This window comes from Meles meles, chromosome 2 (assembly GCF_922984935.1).
Source record: "Meles meles chromosome 2, mMelMel3.1 paternal haplotype, whole genome shotgun sequence".
Classification (NCBI taxonomy): domain Eukaryota; kingdom Metazoa; phylum Chordata; class Mammalia; order Carnivora; family Mustelidae; genus Meles; species Meles meles.
In genome coordinates this window covers 35026902-35044633 of record NC_060067.1, presented here as the reverse complement: position 1 = coordinate 35044633, position 17732 = coordinate 35026902, and the positions used below count along the sequence as shown (strand labels likewise).

The following is a 17732-nucleotide window of genomic DNA, read 5'->3' as shown; positions in this document are numbered from 1 at the left end:
GGCACATCTAGAGGAGTGATCAGGGAACTGTAGTTTAGTTCACGATCTTATCACCAAATTACCAAAGGTAATTACATAAATATGTCAACTTTTCTGTCTTTAACTATCTTTTAACTTATTGTTGGCTGAAATTGTAAGTTCCATTCAATGCAATGTATGCAGTGATATTTATTTTAGGAAAAAGTGCTAGTGTTAAATGCATTTTTAATTATAACTTAATATTGCATGTTTACAGTCCTGAAGATGTTTATTATAGTTTGAAGAAAAAAGGCTATAATAAAGTCAACTCTGTATTGCATATTGATGAGAAAGTCTATGCTGTGGACCAACACTGCTATGATGTCTTAATTTTTCCATCTCATCTCAAAAATGATCTTCTAAATACAGACCTTTTCAAAGATTATAAACTTATATTTCAGGTAAACATTTACTTTCATTGTGGTTCTCAATAATCCCACTTACTCAAAGAATCCACTTAAAAATAAAATCTAACATTGGGAGAAGGAGAGAAGCGAGTTGGGGGAAATCGGAGGGGGAACAAACCATGAGAGACTGTGAACACTGAGAAACAAACTGAGGGTTTTGGGGGGCATGGGGGGGTCGGGTGAGCCTGGTGGTGGGTATTATGGAGGGCACATATTGCATGGAGCACTGGTTGTGGTGCATAAACAATGAAACTTGGAACACTGAAAAAATAAAATTAAAAAAAAAACTCAACAAACTGATTATATTTTTATAGATTATCAAGATTTATAAACCTAATTCTTGGCTATTTTATTGAATAAAATTAATACCCTTACAAACAATGTTCCTATGTACTTCAGCGTCTTTGTCCCATGTATAGTTATAAAGAACATGTTCTCCTTTGTAGACTCTATAGATGGGGATACTTGTACTGCTAGAAGCTGAAAGACTGTATTTTTCTCTTCCAATGGAGTATTGAAAAAAAAAGTGCAATGGTACCTTTTCTACCTTCTGTTTCTGGGAAAGACACTAGTACCATCCTGAATTTGAAAATGCAACATGTAATACTTTCCCATTACCTCCTTAATATGGTCTTACAGGATTGATTTTTAAGAGGTGCATAATGACTAACATACAGGAAGAGAGTGTGAGGTATAATGGGGTTTCAATAGAATGAAAAATAAATGGTCAAAAAAATTAGGTTTTATTAGTTTTTATGTCCTTAGATTCCAATTCTTGCTTCAGATTTGCCTTGGTCCTCTAAGGTTTATTCCTTCACAGCGCTCATATTCTTGGATAGAATCTCTTGGCCTTTTCTTATAGTGATACCCTATTAATCCCTGAGATCAACTGCAAAAACCCATTTGTCTAGACCCCTTGTATAAGCTTGTCAGCCACCTTACTTTTAATATCTATGAGTTAGCAGTGATTTAAATGACAGTGTAATGAGAAGAAATAATGGCAGTAGCTGATGATTGAGTTTTTCATGAAGGGGTAAGAATGGATGCTATTGTAGGACATCACTAACATATTAATCACATTTTGGGGATTTTTGACAGTGTCTTAACACTATATAAAAGTGAAATGATAACATTCATAATTTAGGTTAAGCAAAGTTAAAGTCTTTGTTTCCATCAGTTATTTTTGTTAATTTTGTCTTCTAACATATATTAAGATGTTTTAAACCCAAATGGATTAGGTATCTCAGGAATTCTACCCAGTACCTTTTTTTTTTTTTTAACTTAAGCAAAAAAAGTCAGTTCATGCTTCTAGTCAAACCATTTGAAATTCTAATCATGTTATTATCTTGTAGGACAAATCTCGAAGTCTCGCTGTCCATTCTGTAAGGGCTTTATTAAATATGGATGATGATATCTTAATGGTCAATACAGGTTCTTGGTACACTGTTGCCCATATGTCAGTCTTAACAAATAATAATACCTCAAAAATATTTGTGTGTGGAGTAAAATCACAAGCTAAGGATCCTGACCTGAAGAACCTTTTTACAAAAATGGGATGTAAAAGTATGTATAAATATTTATTTGTTTGGTGATTAATGTTCTGCAAAATTTTGAAATGTCAAAAATGTTTGAATTTTTTATTTTTTGTATTACAAAAACTCTGTATATACTATGCTCTTAAAATATTCCCTCGTTCATATTACACCAGGCACTTCTCATTTTTTAACATTGCTTATACAACTGTAGTTTAAATTAATGAATATATTGGCACTTGGTATATTGCTTGGCATTAGTTACTGTATAATTTGAAATTCAAATAATAATTAAAGAAGGTAGTAGAAATTACCATCCTTTGATAAATAAGAACACATCTAAAGGAGTGCTTGACAGTGTTAATATCTAGGACTAGAGGCTACATCCCTTAGGCTTCTTATTTTCAAAATCTTCTTCATTGGCTCATGCTGTGACTAAAGATAACATTTTATTAGAGATTCATTGGGGCTGAAAAACTAAGCAAAACTTTCGACAGGTTCATAGGGAGACAAAAAGTAGAATTCCAAACTTGACCTGGAGAGGTAGACAGGTAAACACCTAGGGTTTCACTTGGAGAGAGAAGTATGCTGGATAGTGATCAGTTGTCTAACAAACTGAAGCCCAAATTCCAGTCATCTCGTTCCCAGTTGGATTAAGGTGATCTGGGATTATTACTGCCCAGATTTAGCTGCCTATCAGAAGCAAAAGTAAATTCTCTGGAAGAAAATAACATCATCCTAAATCTCATATCATCTCCTAAATTTTTTCAAATACAATGTCTGGCACTGAATTTAAAAACAACAACAATAACAACAAAAGGCGAACAAGAAGAAAAAATAAAACTGATATAAAGAGAAAAACACTACAATAGGAGCAAACCCACGGATGGTCCAGATACTGGAGATATCAGATGTGGACTTTAAAATAACTATGATTGGGGCACCTCGGTGCCTCAGTGGGTTAAACCCTCTGCCTTCAGCTTAGATCATGATCCCGGGGTCCTGAGATCGAGCCCGCATCGGGCTTTCTGCTCAGCAGGGAGCCTGCTTCCTCCTCTCTCTCTGCCTGTCTCTCTGCCTGCTTGTGATCTCTGTCTGTCAAATAAATAAATAAAATCTTTAAAATAAAATAAAATAACCATGATTAGTATGTTGAAGAGACTAAACCTCAAGTTGTAGAATTTCTGCAGAGAACTGGAAACTATGATTCTTTTAAGTCAAAAGAAAATTCTAGAACTAAAAAATACAACATGTGAAACTAAGAAGTAAAAAATTTAACAATAGGTTAGACAGAGCTAAAGAAAGAATAAGTGAACTGATAAGCCACAAGAAAATATCCAGACTGAAGCAAGGGGAGACAAAAGGATTAGTAATATGGAAAAGATCATAAAACACACATGAGACTCAGTGATCCAGTGCTCTTCCACATGCTGTGATTAAGAGCACAGAAAGAGAAGAGAAAAATAATTGAGAAGAAACAATATTTGAAATTAAGGCTGGGAATTTTTCAAAAATAGGTGAAATAAATTAAGCACCACAGATTCAAGAAGCTCTACGAACTCCAGTAAGAATAAATATATAGAAACATATTAGGTCCATTATGGCATAACTGCTGAAAACCAAAGACAAAGCAGCCCGGGTGATAATATAGATTACCTTTAATGGAATAGCAATAAAACTAAAAACTAACTTTTCAACAGAAATAACTGAAACCAAAAAACTATTAATATCTGCAGAGTGCAGAAAGAAACTACCAAGTAGATTCCTAAACTCAGCAGAAATTTCCTTTGAAAAAAGATATTCTTAGACAAATGAAATCTGAGTTTGTCACTGGCAGACACAATGGAGGATATACTAAAGGATATTTTTTGAGTAGAAGGAATATTTTCTCATACAGAAAGTTGCAGATGCTGGAATAAATGAAAAATAATGGAAAAGGTAAGTAAGCTAATCTAATGTTTTAATTAATCTAATGTTTTATGGGATTATAAGTATAATCTAATGTTTTATGGGATTATAAACTAAGGTGGGATTAAAATATATGTTATATATAACTAAATTACAACAATGGTACATAACTTAGAGGGAAAAGGAATTAATGTGTTTTATCATTTTTGTTTTGTCTAAGAAATGGTAAATGTAGTAAACTATTAAGTAGTGGCATGTGTTATAACTGGGGCAGTGAATAAACAAATAATAAGAGAACGTTTAACTAATATCTAGGAGGGGATGGGAAATAGAATATGGAGTTGGAATACCATATTAACATAGAAAGGGTAAGACAAATAGAAAGCAAGTAGGTAGATTAAACTTTAAAAAATATATGTGTAGGGGCACATGGGTGGCTCAGTGGGTTAAAGCCTCTGCCTTCCACTCGGGTCATGATCTCGGGGTCCTAGGATCGAGCCCCGCTTCGGGCTCTCTGCTCAGCGGGGGGCCTGCTTCCTCCTCTCTCTCTGCCTGCCTCTCTGCCTACTTGTGACCTCTGTCAAATAAATAAATAAAATCTTAAAATATATATATATGTAAACACATTACATATGCATGACTAATACTTGAAATAAGACAAAGAATGCCAATATTAGATTTTTAAGATCAACTATATGCTGTTTATAAGAGAGACCCTTACATAAAAGGATATAAAAAAAACTTAGACGCACAGAAAAAGATATATATACTAACAAAAGAGCTATTGACAAAGCAGATTTAAGTCAAGAAACATTACTAGAAATATAACATGTTCATTAGGAAAATGAAACAGTATGAAAGAAGTATGTACTTAATAAATATAATCTCAAATATAACTAAACTATAGATTTCATATGAGATTGTTGCAAGGTTGCTAGATACAAGGTGATATACAAATCCATTTTCTGCATGCCAATATCAAAAGTTTGAAAATGAAGCAGATACCTTTTACAATAGTATCCAAAACCATACCCATTTAGGAGGACATCCCATAAAAGACGTGTAAGACCTCCTCATAGAACTATGGACCATTATTGAGAGACAGAAGACCTAAGTAAACCGAAGAATAGATCATGAACTGAAAAACTCAATGTCATTGAGATGACCTTTCTCTCCAAGTTGATCTGTATGGATTCAGTTCAATCCACGTGACACTGCGGAGTACTGAGGAGATTTTTTTTTCAGTAAATGGTGCTAGAAAAAGTGAAACCCATCCATACTTCACACACCATCAACACAAATCTAGAATCTACTAGAATTTATTATAGGAAAAACACTTAATGACTGTGATTGGTAGAGATTTTTTAAATAGGACACACAAAGCACTAACCATAAAGGAAAGGATTGATAAACCGGATTATAGTAAACTTTTAAAAAATTTAAAGCTTCTGTACATTGAGAGAGTGCAAATGCGAACTCTAGACAGGGTGTATATTAACTGGTGAAGTTTCATCCACAGTGTATAAAGAATTCTTACAAATTAACAATAAAAAGACAGCCCAGTTGGAAAATGTGCAAGAGATGTGACCAGTCATTTCACAAAAGAGGATATCCAGATGCCAAAAAAAAAAAAAACTTAGGTAAAAGTAGTCAATCCCATTATTAATCAGGAAAATTCAATTAAAATCACCACATGTCCACAGAATGATTACAATTTAAAAGACTGGGAGGGTGCCTGGATGGCTCAGTTGGTTAAGCATCTGACTCTTGATCTCAGCTCAGGTCTTGACCTCAGGGTAGTGAGTTCAAGCCCTGTGTTGGGCTCCACACTGGGCATGGAGCCTACTTTTAAAAAAAGACTGTCAGTACCAGGTACTGGCGAGGTAAAGAGCATCGGTAATACCCAAACACAGCTGGTGGGACTGTACACTTGTACAACCACTCTAGAAAACTAGCATTAATCACTAAAACTTGAATAGGTACATACCCTGTGACCTAGCATTTTACTTCCAATCACCCACCTGAATTTTTACCTGGTTAACAGCCAGGTAATCATGCAGTAGAAGAAAGAAAGTTTCTCCTTTTAGAAGTCTTCCAACTAATAAACGAAAAAAAGGATGACAGATCTGAAATGTGACTATTTTGCAACCCCTTTGCAAAAAAAAAAATTGCTGGAAAGACAACTTAATGGATGAATATGATGTGACTTGTGAAGTAGTTTTGTCCCCTTTCTATCCTCCCCCCAAAAAGGGAAGAAAGAAAAAACTGAATCTAATTAAGCTTCTAGAGATCCAGCTACTAAGTTATAGGAAGCAGAGAAGACAGGAACATGTTAAAAGTACACTCTAGGGAAGCAATTAGCGAAGCCCAGACTGTGGAAAACTCTTCATAGTACAAATAACCATGTTTCGTTAGGAAATAAATTGTAAGAAAAAATGGAAAAGGAACCTATCAAAAAGAAATTTAAAACAAGGCTTAGCAGCTAATTGCAATGCATGTATCTTATTAAAATCAGATTCAAACAAACTGTAAAAAATTTTTGACATCTGTGAGACTATTGGGAAATTTAACACATAATTGGATGCCTTTATCATTCAATGATAATAAGGAATTATTATTTTTTAATTTGTGTGGTTATATTTTTAAAAGTTCTTATCTTTTAGAGATGGATGGTGAAATATTTATAGATTCAAATCATGTGAGTGGGTGGAAATGGGTAGATCTAGATGAAATAGAAGTGGGCAGGAATGGTTCACTGTTGCATCTCCATGGTGCATACTTGAGAATTTATTACAATTTTTTGTTTGTTTTTGTATATGTTTCCATTTTTCTAATGGAAAGTTACGAACGGGAGAAAAAAGGAAAAGGTCCACTGATTAGAAAAACAATAGCAATTTCAAAACAGACAGAATAGGAAGACAAACATGGTGATCAGACAAGAGAAAGAGGGTGGGTGAGCAGTTTCAGGGGTGACTTCTCAGCTGGTGAGGGGAGTGGGAGCCATTGCAGAAGTGGAGGGGTGGCCTCCCTCTGAGGGAGGGCAGACTTTCTTAAACTAAATTACCAAGTCCTTAAGGGACTTTAGACTTCCTCATAAATGCTACTGACACTCATTTTTCTCTGGGGAAGATAACATATAAATGGAGATTACAAATGGCAAAGGGAAATAACCAATACTGAGCATTTACTATGTACCAGGCATCATACTAAACTGCTTTATCTCAGTCTTCACCACACTTAGATGAAGTAGGCATTATTATCCCGTTTTATGAATAAGGAAATGGAGATTCAGAGAGATTTAAGTCACACAGGTAGTATACAGTGGAGCTGGGAGTCACACTTGGGTATTTCTGCCCCCAAAGCCCATTTCCCTCCACTGTATCACACTATTTTGAAAGAGCCTGAAGTTCACGATGAAAAATGAAATGACATTTTATGTAGAAGGTATTTAAATCTCAAAATTGTTCCCTCAAGTGAAGGTGAAAGAGAATTCATGTTTTAACTTTAGGAAGTTATCAGAGAACAACAGCTCTCTCTTCTGACTATGTTAAGATGATTTTTTGTGATGTTGAGGATTTAAAAATGAACAATGATAAATCAATCTAGTTACATACTGTATTAAGATTTTTAATTAATGTTTTTGCATTAATTTTTCTGTTTTTTTTTCCCCTCCAAGATATTGAAATACTTCATGAGACATTTCTTAACATTGAATCAAAGGATCAGAGATTACAGAAAGTTAAAGTGATTCTGCTGCTACCTCGTTGTTCAGGACTGGGTGTTAGTAATCCAGTGGAATTTATACTAAATGAGCATGAAGGTACTTTTAAAATTTTTAATTTATAAATTATTGAAATTTGTTGATAATTTCAAAAATAAAATTATTTAAAATCATTAAAAGGACACATCAAATATATCTGATTTATGAATAGCTACCATGTATAGAGGACTTACAATGTATAAAGTACTTTACAGGTCACCTATGTAGATCAGTTAGCTAAGTGGCTGATTCTTGATTTCGGCTCAGATCATGATCTCAGGGTTCTGGGGTGGTGCCCCGCATTGGGCTCTGCACTAGGCACGTCGTCTGCTTCTTTCCCTCTCTCTTTCCCTCTGCTCCTCCCCCTGCTTGTGCTCTCTCTCTCAAATAAATAAATAAAATCTTTTTTTTAAAATACAGTACTTTACATTGTCTCGTTTAATCCTTATAGCAATCCTTTGTGATATGCACAAAGGAAATATTAAAAAATATTTAATAGTTGGAGTGATGTAGCCATCAGAACAGATGTTGGCCACTATGCTATTCTGGTATATACCAGAACTCAAGATATAGGCATTAAAATTTATCAGCATTTTAGATGAAAAAACTGAGACTCAGAAAGCTTAATTCATTTGTATGAGGTCACACAGATTCTAGTTAGTAACAGAGCTAGAATTCAAAATTTAGATCAGCCAGACTCTACAGACTGTTCTAAAATGGTCCTAATTAAATCATTATCACATTATTTCAAACTCAAGACTTCTTTAACCCCCAGTATGTATGTTTTATGATATGAATACCTCAGATAAAATATTAATTCTAGGAATATTTTATTTGCTTATTTAATAAATCAAAAAATATTATTTAACATTGCCATTTATTGAGCACTTGTATATAAGACAGTGAACCAAGCATTTTGTTCTATTTTATCAAGTCCTCACAAGAACTCTGTGAATCAGTTACAGTAGTCCCCCATTACGTATGAAAATTCATTCCAAGACCCCCAGTGGATGCCTAAAACCATGTGCCCTACGGAACCCTATATGTACTGTGTTTTTCCCTATACTTTGCACCAATGATAAAGTTCAATTTATAAACTGGGCACAGTAAGAGATGAATAATAATAAAATGGAGCAAGTATAACAAACTTCTGAAATAAAAGTCATAGAAATCTGGTGTCTCTTTCAAAATATCTTCTTGTACTGTACTCACCCTTCTTGGGAGGAAGAGAGACGCCAAAATGTCTGTGTGACGAGACGAAGCGAGCTGAGTGACGTAAGCACCGTGACGTAGCGTTAGGTTACTGGGGACCTTCTGCAGATTCGTGAGAAAAAGGATCTTCTGCTTCCGGGACCGAGGCTGGCCTTCAGCAGCTGAAACTGCGGAAAGGAAAACCTCAGATACTGAACTCTGGTTTTCTACATTTTATGGGTCCGGGCTCCGAGGCTCAGAGGTTGAAGCTCCCCGGAGCCGTTCGACTAGTGTCAGAGCCCGGATCCGAACACAACAGCTCTGACTCCGAGGCTGACACTGGGAGCCACTTTTTTAATCCGAGTATATTTGCTGTGCATTAACTGAAATAGATCCTTACTCTAATCCGTTCACACTGAAAGCCCTGGTTAGAAAAGATTACCTGGAATGTTAGATAACGAAGCCATTTCACCAACATTCAGCGTAGAGCGAGCGCCTATTTTGTTTCTCCAAGGACAGAATCAAAAATGAGAAAGCTGCAGGGACAGAAACTAGTATTTATTGCACACAACTATGTGCCAGTCGATATTCTAGGTGGTACGCATGCGCTATCACTTAATATCTACAATCACCTTTTGAGGATAGTGTTGATTATCTCTATTTTATAGGGTGGGAACAAGACTCACAGAAATCTCACAAGTTGCCTAAGGTCACGTTGCTAGTCCACAGAGAAGCTGGGGCTCAAATTCAGATGGGTTAGCGCATGCCACGACACTGCGCCATGTGTACCTGGGCTTCCACGGTTCCGCATGGAATTTTGACATGTTATGGAAACTTTCTTCCCAGCGACAGTAAAACAGAAGAATAACCCACCCAGATGGGAGAATGGTGACCTGAGAATCTCCCTACATTAACTGGGAAATAAATAAGAATTAGTGGACGCTGGGGAAAGAGGGAAAGAAACAGCTGTACCTATAATAAACCTCGCAGTCAACAGATCGAGAGCTTCCAGCTGAGAGACTCTGGCCTTACACTGGGCCGTCTTGAAGTGGGAATGCGGGGGGGAAACTAACCATAGGTAAAAAGAAACTAAAGGTAAAGCCGCTAGTTGCGGCTGGGAGGGTGGGCTGGGAAAGCCCAAAGGGAACCACCAGTGAGGGAAACGCAGAAAGTAAAAAGTTTCCTAGGTTTTAGCAACGTTCTGAAAACTTTGATCAAGAGACAACAGGATAAGCCAAGAAGCTGCCTTCCACAAACCTGGGGAAAAAGGAGGGTTTCCTCTGAGGAGGTCATAAAGAGCTGCTGACCTAGTGCCCAAAGTAGAAATATTAGTAATAAACTTAGTGAGGATGAACCCAAAAGACTTAGATATGAGGTGCAAGGGAGAAATCATGAATTGGGTTGAAAGACATTTTAACATTGAAAAATATTTGAACCATTGAGGAGTATATGAAATTGTTCTTTGCTAGCAACTTGGAATTACATTAAAATGGGGTGAAAGAGGTCAATTGATATGGTTTTATAGTACAATAATGTGTAAATGGTCCTTTAAGAAGTGGTGAATAGAGATAGAAAAATGTGAAGTGTAAAGCTAAATTGGGAAGAAATGGAGTTTAATTGTCCTTTAGTGATAGTGCCGGAAAGGAGAACAGCCAATTATGGCATAAATAATTGATTCTCATACTCCAGGGAATTACTGAGAGGCAGAATAAACAGAAGTTAGAGGTTTGGACTCCCTGGTCAGACTTCTGAGCCAGAATCATGGTTCTACACCTAGTACTTACGTGACCTTAGATAAGTGGTTTAATATATGTTTGAACAGCTTTCTTCATGTTTAAAGGGGTAATAAAGGGGGTTGTAGGGGCGCCTGGGTGACTCAGTCTGTGAAGGGAATCTGCTTCTCCCTCTCCCTCTGGCCCTCTCCCCCCATCACCCCAGCTCGTGCTCATGCCCCCCCCACTCTTTCAAATAAATAAGTAAAAAACATTTTTAAAAGGGGGGTGTTGATAAATAAAATAATGTATATAAAATAGTATTCAATATATCTTAGTTAATAGCAAGGAACTCAGTTTAAAAAAATTCTTAAAGTTTTCTTTAAGACTTTCTTGACTTCTTTCTTAATCTATGAAGACATCTATTCACTTCTCTTAATTTTTTTCTTCCAAAATTTCTTTAGTAAGTTAATGTTGTTAACTGTATCCTTTTGTGTTTTTTCCTACTCAAATAACTATAAATAACTCAAATAACTATAGCTCATCACCTTTCTGCCTTGGAAATAAATCTCTTCTCTTTTCCTCTATTAGTTTCCAGAATTGCATCATTCTCTCTTCTGTACCTAAATGACTTAATTGGCTAGTAGGATGATGACTGTCTCATAAGAACTTGGAGAAGGAAGAAAAACAATATTAAAACTAAGCAAAATTACCTTTATTTAGCTTTTTAATTTTAACTCAGCATGTTTATAATACTATTTATGTAGTTTTAATAAATATTTTCCATGAAAACTCTAATAGGAAAAGTGATTTAAAAATTAAACTATGTGATTATAGCAATATATGAACAACACCCAATAGTGATGTATTTTAAAGGATTTATTTGCTTTTAGATACAGGTTTACTTAAAGATTTCTCTCAAGGAGGCACATCAGAAGATAAGCTTCATATTCTTGCTCAACAGCAATATGAAGAGCTCACACATGCAATGACATGTAAGTTCATCATCAGTACAATCTTCAAATACGTTGTAAGTCTTAGAAGCATTAATACCTCATTTATCTATTACAGTCGGGCAATGAGTTGTGAATCATATGTGAAGTTTCCAAAATTAGTGCCTTCTAATACCAGAATATTTATTTTTATTTTATTTTATTTTTTTTATTTATTTGACAGAGAGATATCACAAGTAGAGAGGCAGGCAGAGAGAGAGAGAGAGGGAAGCAGGCTCCCTGCTGAGCAGAGAGCCCGATGCGGGACTCGATCCCAGGACCCCGAGATCATGACCCGAGCCGAAGGCAGCGGCTTAACCCACTGAACCACCCAGGCGCCCCACCAGAATATTTATTTTTACCCAATTCAGTCTGCCTTTTATTTTTTTTTAATATTTTATTTATTTGACAGACAGAGATCACAAGTAGGCAGAGGGGCAGGCAGAGACAGAGAGAGGGGGAAGCAGGCTCCCCGCTGAGCAGGGCTCCATCCTAGCACTCTGGGACATGACCTGAGCCGAAGGCAGAGGCTTTAACCCACTGAGCCACCCAGGCGCCCCTCAGTCTGCCTTTTAAAAATAGGTTTTATGCTATCATTTGTAGCATAGGTTAGCAAGCATAATGAACAGTTTCTTCATGCTGCAGTAAAATAATTACATACATCCATTATGGAACCATTTTGTTTTATTTCTTTCTTTCTTTGGCTTCTCACTTGATGTGATTTTTCTGTTGTCATTGTGCCTACCCATAATAACTATTCTACCATCCAAATTTTAATCAAACTCTTACATCTCTTAGTACTAAACAGAGAATAGAGAAATGCAATTACAAACAAAGCCTGGATTTTTTTATTTGAATTCTGAGTAACTAAGCTCTTTAGGTATTTATTTTGTTGTTTCAATCATTCCATTTAAATTTAAGTACCCTTTAGGTTTTGAGGAGCATTGTCCTCAAATGGATATGGATATGGGAAATTGAGAAGTCTCTGAGAAATGACATAAACTATTATAATTCAGGGCATGTTTATCAAGTGTGAACTCTGGGTTAGGCTGGATAATAGGGATATGAGTGTGAATAAATCCAATTTCCAAAGGCTCAAAGATGAATATACAGGTACAGATAATTCAGTACATGAAGGTAGAACATAGATGAGGTAGAAATAAGACACATGGAAAGCCCAGAGCAGGTCTGCCCTTTTAGTTGATGCTACTAATAAACATTAATTTGAATCTGAATACATATATATGAATGATCTATGAAATAGGTTGGTTGGAAGATTAGAAGGTTGGTAAATAATTTTTGATGCTTTCTCTAATTACTTTATTTAAAATTACAGTATCATATCCTGAAACTATCCTCCATCCCCACTTTTTCTCTACAGCACTTATCACCTCTGATTTAACTATTTGTGTCTTATGTCAATAAAACATGGAAAAGGAGCTCCCGAGGGGCAGCGATTTTTGTCTGTGTATCATGGATGCCTAGAATAGTGCTTAGCATGGAGTAGGTGCTTGATAGTGTGTGAATAAATGAGTGAGTGCCAGTAGTAGTAGTATCTCATTTTACAGAAGAAGAATCTGAGAGTTTAACTAAATTCGCCAGATCCATACAGCAGTTAAGTAAAGAATTAGAATCCATACCTAAGTCTGTTTCTAGAGCCCTTTAAACTATTCTGCGATATGGCTTGTGGGAGAATGCCAGGAGGATCAAGCTCATGGTGCCGTGCAGTATTGTTTGTCTGCAACTGGCTTGGTCACAGTGCTTGAGCTTCCAGTTTCCAGACGGATCGATGAGATCATCAGTCTGTTCTTTGAAAACAATAAAATTGATAAACCCCTACTCTGACTTATCAAAAAGAAAGAAGAAAGGACCCAAATAAATAAAATCACAAATGAGAGAGGAGAAATAAAAACCAACACCACAGAAATACAATTATAAGAGAATACTATGAAAAATGTTATACCAACATATTGGACAACCCAGAAGAAGTGGATAAATTCCTAGAAACATATAAACTACCAAAACTGAAACAGGAAGAAATAGAAAACTTGAACAGACCGATAACCAGCAGAGAAATGGAATCAGTAATCAAAAACCTCCCAACAGGGGTGCCTAGGTGGCTTAGCTGGTTAAGAATCTGACTCTTGATTTTGACTCAGGTCATGATCTCAGGGTCCCGGGACTGAGCCCTCATCAGGCTCTGTGCTCAGTGGAAAGTCTGCTTAACAATTCTCTCCTTCTCCCTCTGCCTCCCTACACACACACACACACACACACACACACACACACACACACACACACACACACACACATTCTCTCTCAAATAAATTATTAAAAGTCTCAAAACAACAACAACAACAACAAACTCTCCCAGCAAACAAAAGGCCAGATGGCTTCCCAGGAAATTCTATCAAACATTAAAGAGTTAATACCTATTCTTCTCCAACTATTACAAAAAATAGAAATGGAAAGAAGACTTTCAAACTCATTCTAGGAGACTGTATTACCTTGATTCCAAAACCAGACAAAGGCCACACAGGCCAATATTCCTGATGAACATGGATGCAAAAATTCTCAATAAAATATTAGCAAGCCAAATCCAATAATACATTAGAAGAATTATTCACAATCAAGGGAGATTTATTACTGGGTTGCAAGTGTGGTTCAACATCAGTAAATCAATCAACACGATACACCACATTAATAAAAGAAAATATAAGAACCACATGATCCTCTCAATAGATGCAGAAAAAGGATTTGACAAAATACAGCATGCATTCATGGTAAAAAAAAACCTCAACAAAGTAGGGATAGAGGGAACATAACCTCAACATAATAAAAGCCATATATATCGAGTCCCGCATTGGGCTCTCTGATCAGCAGGGAGTCTGCTTCTCCCTCTCCCTCTGCCTGCCACACTGCTTGTGCTCTCTCTCTCTCTCTTTGACAAATAAATAAATAAAATCTTAAAAAAAAAAGGCCATATATGAAAAACCCACAGCTAATATCATCCTTAATGGGAAACAAATGAGAACTTTTCTACTACAGTCAGTAACAAGACAGGGATGCCCACTGTCACTGCTGTTACTTAACATAGTACTGGAAATCCTAGCCTAGCAATCAGATAACAAAAAAAGTAAAAGGCATCCAAACTGGCAAGAAAAACATCAAACTTTCACTATTCGCAGGTCACATGATACTCTATTTGGATAACACGAAAGACTCCACCAAAAAATTCCTAGAGCCAATAACACAAATTCAGGAAAGTCATAGGATACAAAATCAATGGACAGAAATGTGTTGCATTTTTATATACCAATAAAGAAGCAGCAAAAAGAGAAATCAAGGAATTGATATCATATACAACTGTACCAAAACCCCTAAGATACATAGGAATAAACCAACCAAAGAGGTGAAAGACCTGTTCCCTGAAAACTATAAAACACTGGAGAATGAAATTGAAAATGATTACAGAGAAGTGGGGAAACATTCCATGTTCATAGATTAGGAGAACAAATATTGTTTAAATGTTATACTATGCAAAGCAATCTAGACATTTAATGCAATTCCTATCAAAATACCAGCATTTTTCATAGAATTAGAACAAACAGTCCTAAAGAGACCCCAAATAACCAAAGCAATCTTAAAAAAGCAAAGCAAAGCTGGAGGCATCACAATTCTGGACTTAAAGTTATACTACAAAGATGTAATGATCAAGACAGTACGGTACTGGCACAAAAACCGACACATCGATCCATGGAACAGCATAGAAAACCCTGAAATGGACCCAGAACTAATCTTCAACAAAGCAGGAAAGAATATCCAATGGGAAATAGACAGTCTCTCTTCAACAAACGGTGTTGGGAAAACTGGACAGCAACATGCAAAAGAATGAAACTCATGCTATACACAAAAATAAATTCAAAATGGATTTAAGACCTAAATATGAGATAAGAAACAGTGAAAATCCTAGATGAGAATACAGGCAGTAACCTCTTTTACAGTAGACATAGCAACTACTTACTAGATAGGTCCCCTGAGTCAAGGGAAACAAAAGCAAAAATAAACTATTGGGAATTCATCAAGATAAAAATCTTCTGCCCAGTGAAGTAAACAATCAATAAAACTAAAAGGCAACTTCTGGAATGGGAGAAGATATTTGCAAATATTCAATAAAGGGTTAGTGTCCAAAATCTGTAAAGAACTTGTCAAACTCAACACCCCAAACCAAATAATCCAGTTAAGAAATGGCAAAAGACAAGAATAGACATTTTTCCAAAGAAGACATCCAGATGGCCAACAAACACATGAAAAGATGCTCAACATCAATCATCATCAGGGAAATGCAAATCAAAAGTACAATGAGATATCACCTCACACCTGTCAGAATGGCTAAAATTAACAACACAGAAACAACCGATATTGGCAAGGATGCTGAGAAAGAGGAATCCTCTTAACTGTTGGTGGGAATGCAAATTGGTGCAGCCATTCTGGAAGACAGTACAAAGGTTCCTCAAAAAGTTAAAAATAAACTACCCTATGATCCAGCAATGGTACTACTAGATATTTACCCAAAGGATAGAAAAATACTGATCTGAAGAGATACATGCACGCCAGTGTCCATAGTGTTCATAGCAGCATTATCAACAATAGCCAAAGTATGGAAAGAACCCAAATGTCCATTGACTGATGACTGGATTAAGAAGATGGGGTGTGTATATACAATGGGATATTGTTCAGCCACAAAAAGGAATGAAATCTTGCCATTTGCAACGATGTAGATGGAGCTAGAGATTACTATGCCAAGTGAAGTCATTCAAAGAAAGACAAATTCCATATGATTTCACTCATACATAGGATTTAAGACACAGAACAGATGAACATAGGGGAGAAAAAAAGAGGCAAACCAGAAAGTGGACTCTTAACTATAGAGAACAAACTGAGGGTTTCTAGAGGGAAGGTAAGTGGGGGGGGGGGATTAAATGGGTGATGGGAATTAAGGAGGGCACTTGTGATGAGCACTGGGTATTGGATGTAAGTGATGAATCACTAATTTCTACACAGGAAACTAATATCACACTGTATGTTAACTAACTAGAATTTAAATTAAAATTTGAAAAAAAAAAAAGAATTTTCAATTTCCACACAATCCAATTAGACTTGCTTTACCTCTTGGCCACAGTCTTACATTACTAATCTGTGCTTTAAAGGGGAGTCATGCAAGCGTTTATGGAAATCATTCCCATTACAGCCATGTGGTATTAGTATCAAGTAGATGTTTGGAAACATAAATCTGTTTAGAATTGTTAATGGGGTCATTATTATTAATTACACCTCCTTTATAGTTACTAAAGCTCAAGCAGTCGTTTATTGCACATGTTCAGTCTATCCAGAAGAAAATGAAGCTGTCGTGAAGAAAGCACTAGAATTTCAAGATCTTGGGATTAAAGTACAGCCTTACAGGTAAGAAAAGAAAGGATCATTTGGAACTCAATCAGATATTGCTGAGAGTAAATGGTTGTGATTTTCTCAGTTATGTAAAGACATTCCACGTCCTTTTTGTTACACTTCAGCATGACCAAATAACGCAGCTTCTTACGACTGTAACATAGATCCTGTAGAGCCTTTGCAAATGGCTGGGCATGAGCATTCCCTTGTAGTACTAACAGTTCTTTCTGTTGTTGTTATCATTAGTAAAGCTAAAGGCATTTTGGCTTTGAGGCGGTTGGTTTTTGGATAAATTAGATCTAAATTTTATATCCTGAGTTTTATATACCTTTATGCCTCAGTAAAGTATAAAGTATATAAAGTATAAAGTATATAAAAGTAAAGTATAAAGTATATAAAGTATATAGTATAAAGTATAAAGTATATAAAGTATAAAGTATATAAAGTAAAGTATAAAGTATATAAAATAACCTTAGGAAGGAGAGAGAAAATTATTTAATTGGATGTTTATTATCTGAAAACTCATTTTTTAGCCCCTTGTATCCTTTGTCCCTCAAAAGGACTGGGGTAAAAATAGCCTAAATAATTCAAGTGGCTTCTGGGTAAAATGATGCAGTAAAATATGGATAGAGGGCAGAGCGAGAATGTTCCGTCTGAACTGTGGACATCAAAATAAGGAGTGGATCTAAAAATACATGGCCCCAATTAGTTCTTCAAGACTGTACAGTAGGTATTTTAAAACATCTCTTCTATTTTTTACTTAC

The 17732-nt window shown here is 35.9% G+C and overlaps 1 protein-coding gene across 2 annotated transcripts in view; it reads left to right on the top strand.

The window, feature by feature from the left end:
- Nucleotides 1-17732, top strand: part of NSUN7 (NOP2/Sun RNA methyltransferase family member 7) — a 55896-nt gene that overhangs the window by 18743 nt on the left and 19421 nt on the right. The window contains exons 6-10 of one of the 2 annotated variants that reach the window (XM_045998446.1): nt 236-419; nt 1778-1988; nt 7542-7685; nt 11422-11523; nt 16905-16983. In XM_045998446.1, coding sequence (XP_045854402.1) covers nt 236-419; nt 1778-1988; nt 7542-7685; nt 11422-11523; nt 16905-16983 — 720 coding nt within the window. Of the gene's footprint in view, nt 1-235; nt 420-1777; nt 1989-7541; nt 7686-11421; nt 11524-16865; nt 16984-17732 lie in introns of both variants that reach the window. The other variant, XM_045998445.1, reaches the window with a different exon arrangement.